Here is a 13,240-nt window from a genome sequence, read left to right as displayed (position 1 = left end):
AAAAACAAAGTATGGTGGCAATTAAAACTAACAAATTTATTTGACTGTGAGCTTCTGTGGACTCCTATCCACTTCCTCAAACACATGGAGCATAATAATTAGGCCACTGGTTTACATATACATAGTCCACAGTGGAGGGATAAGATCTGGGTGAGATGAAGGAAAGTTACTGACTAGAGATGGGCAGGAACCTCTGGCTTGGCAATTTGGACTGGTTCATTTACCGCTGAACAGCTGATCTGTGGTTTGGCACTCCACCCCGTCTGGCAGACATACACTCAGAAGGAGCACACATAGGAGGCAAGGCAGGGAAGCCAGGGCTCTTCCTCTGAATGGGTGCCTGCTGGAGGGGGCAGGGCAGCACACTGCAGATGTGTATGGCCAATAACCAAACCATGCCAAACCAGCGATTTGTGCCCATCTCTAATGCTGACAGTTACATTGGTAACGAGCTTTCATGACGATAATGACATCAAAAACAATAGTACAGTAATTGACATTAAGAGTGTCAATTACATAGACATCCTGTTATCACCAGTCAGCATGTCTATCCATTGATAACAATGATAAGCTCTGAAGATGGGTTTTAGAAAGTTGTGCTGACATCAGAATTATGTCAAGGAAAAAACATAATAGTGATAGCTGTACTCAAAAATGTAGATGAAACTAGAGTATTGGTATACAGTACATAAACTGAAATCCTGTTGTGTAATTTACACCAGTCATTCCCATCTTTGCGGGGGGGGCTATGACCTTTTTAGGAGCTCTTCTCAGGTTCCAGGGCTCCCTGGATCAGATGAATAGAAAAATAGAATATATTCTTTTTTTAATCTGTGGCCTCCTTCAAGTGTTCCAACCCCCCTCAGGGGGCTATAGGGCTCCCATTGATAATGGCTGATTTATGCCACGTAAGGCTGATGATATCATCATTTTTCATAAATGAATCACTTGTGATTTCTCCTCCAAATGTTCTGAGGCTCTGTGTAATCACTTTGATCGTTGGGAAGCTGCTGGGGACTGTGAGACAGGAGAGGAAAATCTTTAATTCCCCAAAATGACATTTTCAGTAATTGAAGGTTTACCACCACCACAAAACCTAGCAACTTGTCTATGATAGAAGTGGTTACACAGGAACCTCAGGATCTTTGGGGAAGAATTGGAAATGTTTTATTTCTGAAAAATCACCATGGCAGATGACATCATCAATTTTATGTGGTGTAAGTTAGGCAACAGGATTTCACCCATAGTGTGCTAAGAATCTTTTGCTAAACACTGGAATCTTCGAATATAGACAAACTTTCTCTCAACTCTTGAAGCTATTTTTTTCCACCTTTAGTCTCTTTCATAGAGTTTGTTGTGTTTGGCATATGCAGAATGTAAGGGGCACTGCTGGCAAAGGTTGGCATAGATTGCATTCGCAAATGAACAAGTAAATTAGTCTGTAATGTTGTGGGTGCATTTTGAGGCCCAGAGTGGGCTGCCAAAGTTGACAGCTTGGCTTATAGCAAGGTCTTGGTTCCTGTCTCTGTATTTATATTTTATGGCCAGTTGTATATCAATAACAGTTTTAAATGGGGTATCACCCTAAGGAATTCAAAACAGCTGTAATTGCAAGCTTTTTTTTTTACTATTGTGTTTTAGTTTATGGATTCTAGATGTTTGGATTTTAGTGTAAACAATATATCCTATTATTTTAAAAACAGAAGAAAAAAGTCTGGGGAGGGATGCTATCTTTAAGTGAACACAGACCAGCCAACCAGTGCCTGGCAAAGTATTATAGGCTGTAAGGAATGGGCTGTAAACTGTTGATTATACATTTTTGTGGTCTTAACTGGAAGTTGTAGTTGACCACCAATTGTGTTCTGTTATTTTCTCTTACAGGTCTGTATTCTAGTAAGTTGTTTCTAGGTACGAATTTTGCACTGTCAATTTGCTTTTTCACCACATAGGTAGGCACTATATTCTTAGAAATGCCTGCTATAAATCTATGAGTTTTGAGTCTCCATTCTTTAGATCCACGCAGATCAGATTGCTCTGGAAAGCTTGGCTATGTGCCATAGATTTTGTGGTGTGTTCCACATAGAAGCTGGAGGCATTTCAGTGATTGAAAAGATCTGAAGGGTTTCAATATATTGTAATGCAAAGGTGCCTACTGTGTGGCTCCACAGTGGTGTACAGAAAGGATATCTATTGTGTAGACTCGTCCGGGTTCATGTTAATGGTGGACTGAAAGCTACTGAGGTTTTGGTGGTATTTCTCAAATGATTCATTCCCATGAGTGCAGGAGCTGAGAAAACATTGTTTCAGGTCAACTAGGAATATGTTTGTATACTATGGCATCACACATGCACCCTCAGTCATGCTGCTGATCTGGAGATACATTTATTGATGAAGATAAAATAGTTATGTGTGAGCACAAGGCCATGTGTTTAAGTAGCCAGATGGTTTGTAACCTGATTCAGAATAGCTTGCAGTCCATCTTTATGTGAGGCATTGATGTGAAGTATGGTGTTTAAGACAGCGGCATCTGAGAAGTTGAGAATGGATTGTTATTTCCTCAAGAAGTCTGTTGTATCCTTTACATAGCTACACCCATTGCTGGCATATGGGTTGACATCCCAACAGCAATGATATGAACACTTAGGGTATAGTGGGCCTTCTGGAACTGCCTGTTTCGTCTTTTGGGGGAAGGAGACACATGTTGCCTTATCAAGGCTCTTGCGATGTATTGGCTTAGATTTGAATTTAGTCTTTACATTTCTGTGGAATTCTGTCACTAGTTTTTAGAGTTGCCAGCACTGCTCCTCTGCATTCTAATTAAGGCAAACAGGACAATAGGCCTGCAGAATAAAATAAATGGACACAAATCTGACACTGAAAATAGCAACACACAAGAGCAAGTTTCAAAACATTTAAACTCCTAGAACATTCTGTTACTGATCTCAAAGAAACTGTTGTGGAAAATAGCAACAAGGAGAAATAGAACGGAGAAATAGAACGGAGAGAAAGAGATAGGATGATGTACTGTATGATATTCAGAGATTCCAATCAAATGATTCTATGCATGCTATATGTGTGTAAGTTTCTTATACATATTCGTATATAGTCAGCCAAGTTCTTTTTTGACCTAGCTCTGAATTCAGCATAATTTCATGAAAACCATGTCTGCCCTTGCTTCAATGATAACAGCCTCCCATTTATGTCAACTGATGGACAAGCTGATTGCTGATAACACAGTGTCTATGTAATCAGCACTTTCAATGTTCATTATTGTTGTTAAGGGTGCCATTGTCATTCTGAAAGTTCATTACCAATGTAACTTTCATCAACATTCTCACCTCACTTGTTCTCCACCTTTCTATCTGTATATGCATAAGGTCATAAGAAGAGCCCTGCTGGATCAGGCCAAGGGCCCATCTAGTCCAGCTTCCTGTATCTCACAGTGGCCTCACCAGATGCCAATTGGGAGCACACAAAATAACTAGATACTTGTTTCCTGATACCACTCCCCTGCATCTGGCATTTTGAGGTACCTTCCTTTTAAGCCTGGAAATTATACATCCCCATCATGGTTTATAACCTGCGATGGACTTTTCCTCCAGGAATCTGTCCAATCCCCTTTTAAAGGCATCTAGGTCAGATGCCATCACCACATCCTGTGGCAAGGAGTTCCACAGACTAATAACACACTGGGTAAAGAAATATTTCATTCTGTCTGTTCTCCCTCTCCCAACACTCAATTTGAGTGGATGTCCCCCAGTTCTAGTATTATGTGAGAGGGAAAAGAGCTTCCCTGTATCCACTTTATCTATCCCCTGCATAATTTTATACATTTCTGCTCAGGAGCCTTTTCTCTAGACTAAAGAGCCCCAAATGCTGTAGCCTTTCCTCATAAGGGAGATGCCCCAGCCCAGTTATCATTTTAGTTCCTCTGTTCTTCACCTTTTCCAGTTCCACAATGTCTTTTTTGAGATGTGGCGACCAGAACTGTATACAATATTCCAGGTGTGGCCTTACCAGCATTTTCTACAAACCTAGGTCTTAAATATCTTGTGTCTGAAGAAATGGATTGTAATCCACAGAGGTTCACAGTACGATAAATTTGGCACAATATTTTTGTTTTGTTTTTGGTTCCACATATATATTCCACATATAGCCGCCTAGAGTGGTCGAAATGACTAGATAGGCGGGGTATAAAAATAAATAAATAAATAAATAAATAAATAAATAAATAAATTCCACTGAACATTTTCACCAGAGATATTTATTGGCTTGAGATATATATTGAGATGGAGCAATGCTTTTGGATATATATTACTTTGAATGCTTACCAAACAGTAAAGTTCATTAAGCAAGGTTGACCTTACTTGTGAGTTATCATTCCTATGGCTCTTTCACATAGAGGAGAATGCCCTATCTGGAATAGTGAAATGAGTGGATTAATAAATGGAATTGCTTGGTAAATTTCACAAAAAGGCCAAATTTTAAAACTAACGAAATTATAAGTGACATCTTCCCTTAAACAATAAAATAATTGTGTGTTTCATGAAGAAGTCAATAGTGCATACATTTGAACCTGTCCCCACTTAAGACTATTGTTGCCTGAAAAAGTGGAGAAACTGTTTCTCCCCCATCTCTCCAACATATCCAAACATTTTATGTTTCTGCTTTGCATGCATTAGCTTTTAGCCTGCTTCTGAGTGCAGCTTGCAGAAGTATCTCAGTGGCATTCCAAAAGTCAATCTGTGTGGTGTTTTGTGTTGTACAGAAACACCTTCCATATATGGTGTCACTAGGTCAAATATAATGCAAATGCTAATAGCACCTTCAGTGTTGTTTACTGTGCAAAATACTAACTAAAGCCATTTTGGATTTCATAGCTAGTTAATGACTCATAGATTAATTTTTGCCTTGCAGATGGATACAAAATATAAAAGCTTTTCCCCTCCTGTCTCCCAAACAAACACTTGATTTTAGGATCTGTAAATCAAGATGACTAATTGGGGATCTTTACACCAGAGCCACTGATCTAGCATAAATAATATATTTCTACAGATAACGTTTTTAACAAAGTACTATAGGCCAGAGATCTTCAATATTTTAATAATCTCCCTTGGATAGCATTGTGTGGCATGATTATTTCAGTCTTCGTTCTGATGAGACAGACTGAATTAATTTTTGGAAAAGCTAAGAGTGCTTTAAAATATCTTCCATGGGATTTTGGTTCATTGAGTAGATTGTACCCCAGTATTGTTCCCCAATCCCAATTAGGGATTTAGACCATTTTTTTAAAAAAGCCATCTTAATTAGAAGCTTTCTGTAACTGAAGAGTCTCATAGACAATTCATTTGACTATATTGGTTTGACTGTTTAGAGCAACACATTGGGAAACCTTGGAAAGCTTAGTTCTTTAGACTATAGCTTCAAGGGTTGCCAACCATTTATTTTAAAAGTCTCTTCCAATCTCTGCATGAAGAAAAAAAGAGAAATCCCCCAAAAGTTCAGACACTGAACTTATGATAACCACTGATGTGGTAACCAAACACCTTAATTTTGGAGTTTGAGCAATTGCTATTCAACAGCCCATTACAACCATAAACAGATAATTTGCATAAGGCTCTTGCAGTGTCAATATATATAATTATCGGTGAAAACCCTGTAATTCTAACAACTATATACAGCAGGACATTAAAAATATCTATAAGCAACATGGTAATTCCTAAAACATGACAATTTTCTGTATCTAACCAGCCTCTAACAACAGGTTTTAGACCTCTCCCACCATCTAACACACATTCTATTGGATGGGAGAAATGACATTTTTATCACTGTTTATAGCTCTTATTGCCATGATATACAGTAATTTTGTGCCCTGGATTTGGATTTTGCAGCTGCATTTAGGGAACTCATTTGGAAGATGTTAAGCCTCTAAAGAAGCCATTAGTGCATCAATCTGCAAATGAAAAACTGGGTTCTAAAAGTAGAGCAATGCCGCTGACAGTATACTTGTATATTTTTATGTCAGTGTTGTGTTTCTTTATACTTTAAACCTCTGATGAGCAACTTTCTTCCCATCCTTGCCCAGAAAGTTTTAGAAGACTTTGGAGGGTGTGTATTTAAACTACTGTACATGGAAAGCATAAATGGCTCTTGATAGCAGGCAGTGGCTACTCACTCTTTGGGCCACAACTTGTCAGTTAAAAAAAAAAGTCACACCAATTCCTTATCCCGGCAAGAACATTTTCTAATTTTATTCCATCTGTTTTTGTGAGCGCAAGGTGTGTTTCCCTTCTGTAGTGTGGAGCAAACACCTGTTTTGTGTTTGTTTAAATGCCTTGATCGTCTTCTTCACTTTCAACTGGAATTGAATAGCAGCCTGGTCATCCAATCTAGTCCATTTCACTTAGGGGGACATGGCATTTAACTGCCATCTGGCTCTAGAAATGTGAAGTGCAGAGCTCAACCTCATACTCTTTCCATCACCTTCTCTTAATAGCAATAATCATGTACCATCAAGTCAATTCAGAGTTATGGCAACCTTTTAAAAGATTTTCCAGGTAGAGAATATTCAATAGTTTACCACTGCCTTCTTCTGGGGACAACCTGGGACTGTGAAGATTGCCTGAGGCCACACAAGCTGGATGTGCTCACAGGAGGCACAGTGGGGAATTGAACTCCCAACCTCTGGTTCCGCAGCCATATATATTTAAACCATTGCGCTATCTAGCCTTTTCTTACATTTGTACAATTATCAGAAAACCTGTTTTTAGAGACAGACTGCAAAGCTACAGGTGGAATCTAAGTAAAGACATGAACAATTTGATTAATGCAGTCCTTACTGTCACTTCTTACAACTATTTGTCCTGGGTTTCTTTGGTTTTCTTAAGAATTGCTGCATATGATCAATTCAGTCTGAGATTAAGGAGATCAAATGCTGGTTAAGCTTATACTTCTAACATCTTACCTTGAGAGAGAGGATCATTATCTACAAAAACTGCAACTTCTCCCTGGAGCTAAATCTTTTTGAGTGTAACTGAAGTAAATTTTTAAAAGTAGGAAATTTATTCACTGACAAAACCTGATACTCTCCTGGGACTCTTGTGCAGAAATTGGGATCGGCTTTTTGAAACTCAAATTGGTTTCGCTTGTTAACCACAAAGAAGTTTTTCTTGTTAAGGTGTTTGGAAACCTCGATTTCAACTATATATAAATGGCCTAAATCTGGTTTTTATCTCATGTAATTTTTATGCAAATGAAAGCATCCCAATTGCCAAGATGTTCTAATAAGATCAGGGCACCCGGAATAAATTTTAGGGTTGTTGTTTTTTTTTGCTCCCCCCCTTCCATAATAAATATTAACAATTTTATTGTTCAAGTTCTACTTTGACTCCTCCCGGTACTGTACAATAAAGGGTTTGATGTCATATCTCTGCCATTTGATTAGGCAGATGCCATATATAGAGCACAGTATTGACAGTGGGACATTCAGGTGTTATGCTCCTTCTTCAGTGGGTGACAAAGCCCCTCATTTGCAGACTTCCTTCAATAATAAATTGATGCTGCAGATGTGTTTTTAATTTTCTAATACACCACAGCATGGAGGAGCATAGAATGTCTTTTGGGAAAAGAACGAGCTGAAATAGGACTTGAACACTTCTGCCTTTTCTTTGTCAGCTCTTATCATTTTCCCATCTCCATTAAGTAGCTGGGCCACTGTTTCTTTTCTCTGTCTTTTGCTATACATGTACATGAAGGATGGGGTTTTTTGTTGCTTTTAGCATCTCTTGCTAACTTCAGCTCATTCTCACCTTTTGCCTTCCTAACATCATCTCTGCAATTCTTTGCTGTGCTCCTCCTTTGCAGCCTGGCATTCCTTTGATTTCCTAGCTACACCTATATATATCCTTTTTTGTTTTGTTTTCAGGTCCTCTCTGAGCTTTTCGTGAAACCACATCGATCTTTTTTGCTATTTTCCATCGTTTTTTCTTATTGGAATTGTTTGTAGTTGTGCCTTTAGAATTTCCTTTTTTTAGAAACTCCCACCCATCTTGGACACCTTTCCGTTAGGATCACCTGCCATGGGACCTTACCTGTCATTGTTCTACGTTTATTAAAATTGGTTTTCCTAAGTTCCAGTATATACATGTGGCTACACTCTGCTTGGGTGTTAAGAGCACCAGGAGAGGCCTTTCTCTTGGCCCTGCCACCTTCACAGGCACATTTGGTTGAGACATAGGAGAGGGCCTTCTCTGTTGCTGCTCCCAGACTTTGGAACTCCCTCCCACCGGAGGCTAGGCTGGCTCCATCTTTGTTGTCCTTCTGCTAGCAGGCAGAAGGTTTTCCCTCAGTGTTGTGTCTTACTTTTCTGAATGTATTTTTAGTATTGCTTTTATTTTCCATTTCTTAGAGTGGTATTTTTTAAATCCTTTTTAGTATTTGCATATTTATTATTTTTAGCTTTAAATATTGTCTTTTAATTATATAAGCTGCCTTGGGTCCTTTTTAAGGAGAAATGCAGGATAAAATTATTTAAAAGAAAATTATGAATAATAATAAATAAGAGTCTTGCTTAGCAAATGAGGCAATGGTAAGAACTCTGGACAACACTGTGATTGCTATAGAGACAGTGTTATTCATTACTCAGATAAAAAAAATTCTGCCTTTTCATCCCAAAAAGTGGGGCTTCTCATAATAATTATAGTTAAATTAGAATTAAATTAATTGCAATAATTATACAGTGGTGCCTCGCTTAACGCAAAGCGAGGCACCGTTTAACCATGAATCTGCATAGCGATGAAGATTTTGTGATCGCTTTTGCGATCGCATTGCGATGTTCCCTATGGGGAAAAGTCGCTTTGCGATGATCGCTTTTCCACGATCATCACAAATGCCCCATTTTTGCACAGCTGATCGGCGGGGCTTCAGGATGAACGCAGGAAAGCGCTTCCCCCCATCACCCCAAAGCCCTGCCAATCAGCTGGGCGAAAATGTGGGCTTCGGGATGATGGGGGGGGAAGCACTTCCCCCATCATCCCGAAGCCCCGGCGATCAGCTAGGCGAAAATGCGGGCTTTGGGATAATGGGGGGGAAGCGCTTCCCCCCGATCATCCCGAAGCCTCGCTGATCAGCTGGGCGAAAATGCGGGCTTCAGGATGATGGGGGCAAAGCGCTTCCCCCCGATCATCCCGAAGCCCTGCCGATCAGCTGTGCGAAAATGGGGCGTTTGCGATGATCGCATGGAAGCGATCATCGCAAACGCTCCATTTTCACACAGCTGATCGGCGGTTCCAAAATGGCCACTGGAAAAATAAAATGGCGACCACTGTTTTGCCTCACTTTAGAGGCACCAAAAATGGCCACCCCTATGGAGGATCTTCACATAAGGTCAGTTTTTAAGCCCATAAGAACGCATTAAACACGTTTTAATGCGTTTCTATGGGCTTTTAAAAATCGCTTAGCAACGAAATCCCTTAACGACGTTTTTCCTGGAACGGATTAACGTCGCTAAGCGAGGCACCACTGTAATATGGAAACATACCAGAGATACTACTACTACTCTGCCAGAAATACTACTAGCATTCATTGCCCAGTGGTAGAGCTGGCCTTGCTTATTAGCCAAGTGAGCTCTCTAGTACACTAAAGAAAAACATATAGGATAGCTTCCTGATAAGACCACGTAACATTTCCTAAATCCACAGTTGGATATGGCAATTTTGATTCAATCTGCATATTTTGTCTTTGGAAATATCTTACGAGTTCCATCCTCACATGAATCATAAATGGAAGGCTGTTTTTTTCTTGCAGCAAATCAAAACTGGTCCTGGAACCCTTGAGCAACATGCAAAAGGAAAGCCACAGTGCAGTCAGAGAAGTATCATCCTATTCTGTTTGTTTAATTAATATTCTCTTCTTGGGTTTTTCAGGCATATAAAAGGAAAACTGAAGCAGCAAAGAAAGAGTATCTAAAAGCTCTGGCAGCCTACCGGGCCAGTTTGGTTTCCAAGGTAACAGACTATGTTTCATATGTGAATCTCTATGGATGTGGCAATGATAAATTAGTTGCAACTCATGGAAATCTCTGGGGAGGAGCAAATTTATAAGAAATGTGCTGTAACTGTGCTATCAAAACTAATTTCAGTGTTAACTACCTTCTGCTAAAGCTGAGAGAAATACCCGATGGCATGGCTCAAATATATATTGCAAGGATATCGGACCCCATTCCCCCCACCCACCTGCTGCATCAAAATAATACCTAGTTTACCCTGGTAGATTGCAGGACTCAGAGGCAAGACTCCTGGAATCACTCACTGCCATAACTCAAACCTGGATTTGGAGTGCAGGGTTAATACTTGTTTGCCCACATAATCAAAGGAAGCCTATGTTATCCACAAACATATTTCAAGCTTCATAAAAACAAAACAAAAACAAAACCTAGCTTCTATGAGATAGTCACATCTTGTGTTGGAGCATTTTGTACACTACACTTAACATTTGTTAAAACATAGGAAAGGTTTCTTGGAACATTTACCTTTATGGACTGCAGCTCCCAGGATGTTCCATCCAGCATGGCTGTAAGCTGGGAGATTCTGAGAGCAGTCACTCAGAAAAGTAATTGTTCCAAGCTCTGAATTATTCATATAGCTGGCAAGTACTAGTATAGAGGTTTATCCCTGGAAACTAATTTACAGTGGCACAGAAAGGCTGCAATTGTGCTGGTGTGACTTGTGCCACCTAAGGCTGATGATGTCAGCACACAAAGTGTTTAGCGTCCACCGAATTCTGTGTAAAATAATTCAAGATTCTTTCCATTAAAACAAAGGCAGAAAACCCAAAAGGAGTCTGGTGAACGTTGCATCACTGCGCCTGTGGACAATGCATTTTCTCGTCAAATTACAGCGGTGCCTCGCTTAACGATTGCCCCGCATTATGATGAAATCGCTGTACGATGATCTTTTTGCGGTCGCAATTGCGATTGCAAAACGATTGCATAAATAGTTTTTTTCGCTTTGTGATGATCGGTTCCCTGCTTCGGGAACCGATTCTTCACAAAACGATTTTTTAACAGCTGATTGGTAGTTTCAAAATGGCCACCGGGTGCTTAAAATGGCTCCCCGCTGTGTTTAGGGACGGATTCCTCGCTATAGAGGCAGCGAAAATGGCCACTGTATGGAGGGTTTCAGTGCGTTTCAGTGGGGTTTTTAATTTTGTTTTACAATGTTTTCGCTTAATGATGATTTTCCTGGAGTGGATTATCGTCGTTAAGCGAGGCACCACTGTTTTAGTCAAAGGTTGTGGCAGACTGTATCAACTGGAACAAAGGTTGTTGAAGGTTGGAGGTGATGGTGAGCAAAGAATTACAGTGGTGCCTCGCTAGACAGTTACCCCCGCATTACAGTTTTTTTGCTAGACATCGACTTTTTGCAATCGCTATAGCGATTCGCAAAACAGTGATTCCTATGGGGGAATTTCGCTGGACAATGTTCGGTCCCTGCTTCACAAACCAATTTTCGCTAGACAATGATTTTGACAGCTCCCTCCACGCTTGCAAAATGGGTGTTTTCGGGACCTAAGCTTCGCAAGACAGCTATTTAAACAGCTGATCAGTGATTCACAAAGCAGCTTTCCTATGGCCAATCTTTACTAGACAACGACGATTCTTCCCCATTGGAATGCATTAAACAGGTTTCAATGCATTCCAATAGGGTAATGCGTTTCGTTAGACAATGATTTCGCTAAACGGCAATTTCAGTGGAACGGATTATCATCGTCTAGCGAGGCACCACTGTAAATGAAAAAGGGGATTGTGGGAGCACAGGCTGCCTCTTTGTGCACTTGATGAGAAACACCTGCCACTGTCAGAAGCAGAACACTGTATTGAATATACTTTGGACTGGTCTAGTATGGACTTCCTTGTATTTTCAGGTGTAAGAAACATATCTGGAAAAGTTCTTTTATTAAGGTAAACTGATCAGGTACTCACATCCGAGAAACCAAAGACAGAGAACCATGGTCAATTTGCACAAGATGTTTATACACAATGGCTATTTTATTTGTGCAGTTATAGTACTGACGTTAAATCTATGCAAGTGATATCTAAGATTATTTGAAGCTGGCAGGCATACATCTCCACTGCTGTCTCAAACAATGCTTCCACTGAATAAATTAGTCTGCACTTCCTGTTGTTTCTTTCCACCATATGTTCCATATTATTTTACAGTACCTGCAGGCCATAAATTCTTAGCATCTGACTACCGAATTCTAGCACCTCTGTTTTCATATTTTATAGGACTAGTATTTAGGAATGGCTAGGAACGCATTATTCTTTCTGGGATACCCCTAACAAATTCTAGCACAAAATATGGGCTTAGCAGAATGAATGCAATACTGTCCGTTAAGATCCATTATGCTTTTGAGTATTCTTGCTCAAAGAAATAGCGGCTGGATGTGAGGAAGAAAGAGAATTCAGCCTGATAACAACAGAGAGAAAAGACAGCTAGTTAATTTTTTACCTATGCAGAATAGAATTACTTGTAGTTTGATAGAACAAAATAGAAGTACATGTAAAAGTAGGCACTCTCCAATATGAATAAAATAGAAAGAAGCAACTGTGTTGCGAAACTAGAAATATGAGCAGTTTGTGGAGAAGACTATAAAAGCACACACACACCCCGCTACTACTGCTGCTACTGCTGCTACTAACAGAAAAACTCTCCTGCTCTTTTCCCTGTTACACAGGAGCAAAATACCTTGCAATTGTGGTCAGGTTTTCACTGGAGTGTTTCAGTCTGTTAACAAATTATTTTTGGCTGAGGACAAGAAAAGGTGCAAGCATTTATTGTGTCCATAGTTATAGATGGCATAAGCTATTGGCCTCTTGGGAGTTGGTCAAGGGGCAGTCATGGAGTATAGTTGTGATAGTTATGATGCACAGCTGCTTTGTGGTTATGTTTGTCATCAGCAGTAATGGTGGTATTTCTATGGCAGAGAACTTGCCCTAGGGACCACCTGTGGCAATTTATTTCTATTAGAGGCCCCCTACTCCCGTCCAGAAGTTCCTGGAGACTTTCCCATGATAAAAGAGATCCCCAGGGATCTTGAAACCTAAAAGGAGGGGGATAGGAAGCTTTTAATTACGTTAAATTAAACACTTCCAGAGCCTGGAGCAAAGTGGTGCCAACGGGATTTTGCCAATTAGTTAATAAAAACTTAATAAGTTAAAATCATACAAGAGCAAAGGTAT

At 39.8% G+C, this 13,240-nt stretch overlaps 1 protein-coding gene across 13 annotated transcripts in view; it reads left to right on the top strand.

Moving 5' to 3' along the window:
- TOX2 (TOX high mobility group box family member 2) overlaps positions 1-13,240 on the top strand; it is a 294,760-nt gene that overhangs the window by 261,641 nt on the left and 19,879 nt on the right. For all 13 annotated transcript variants that reach the window (XM_078393253.1, XM_072997026.2, XM_078393248.1 and 10 more), the window contains one exon: positions 9,924-10,004. In XM_078393253.1, coding sequence (XP_078249379.1) covers positions 9,924-10,004 — 81 coding nt within the window. The remainder of the gene's footprint in view (positions 1-9,923; positions 10,005-13,240) is intronic.

The sequence above is a fragment of the Pogona vitticeps genome, chromosome 4 (genome assembly GCF_051106095.1).
Source record: "Pogona vitticeps strain Pit_001003342236 chromosome 4, PviZW2.1, whole genome shotgun sequence".
NCBI lineage: Eukaryota > Metazoa > Chordata > Lepidosauria > Squamata > Agamidae > Pogona > Pogona vitticeps.
This window is presented reverse-complemented; position numbering and strand designations above follow the sequence as displayed.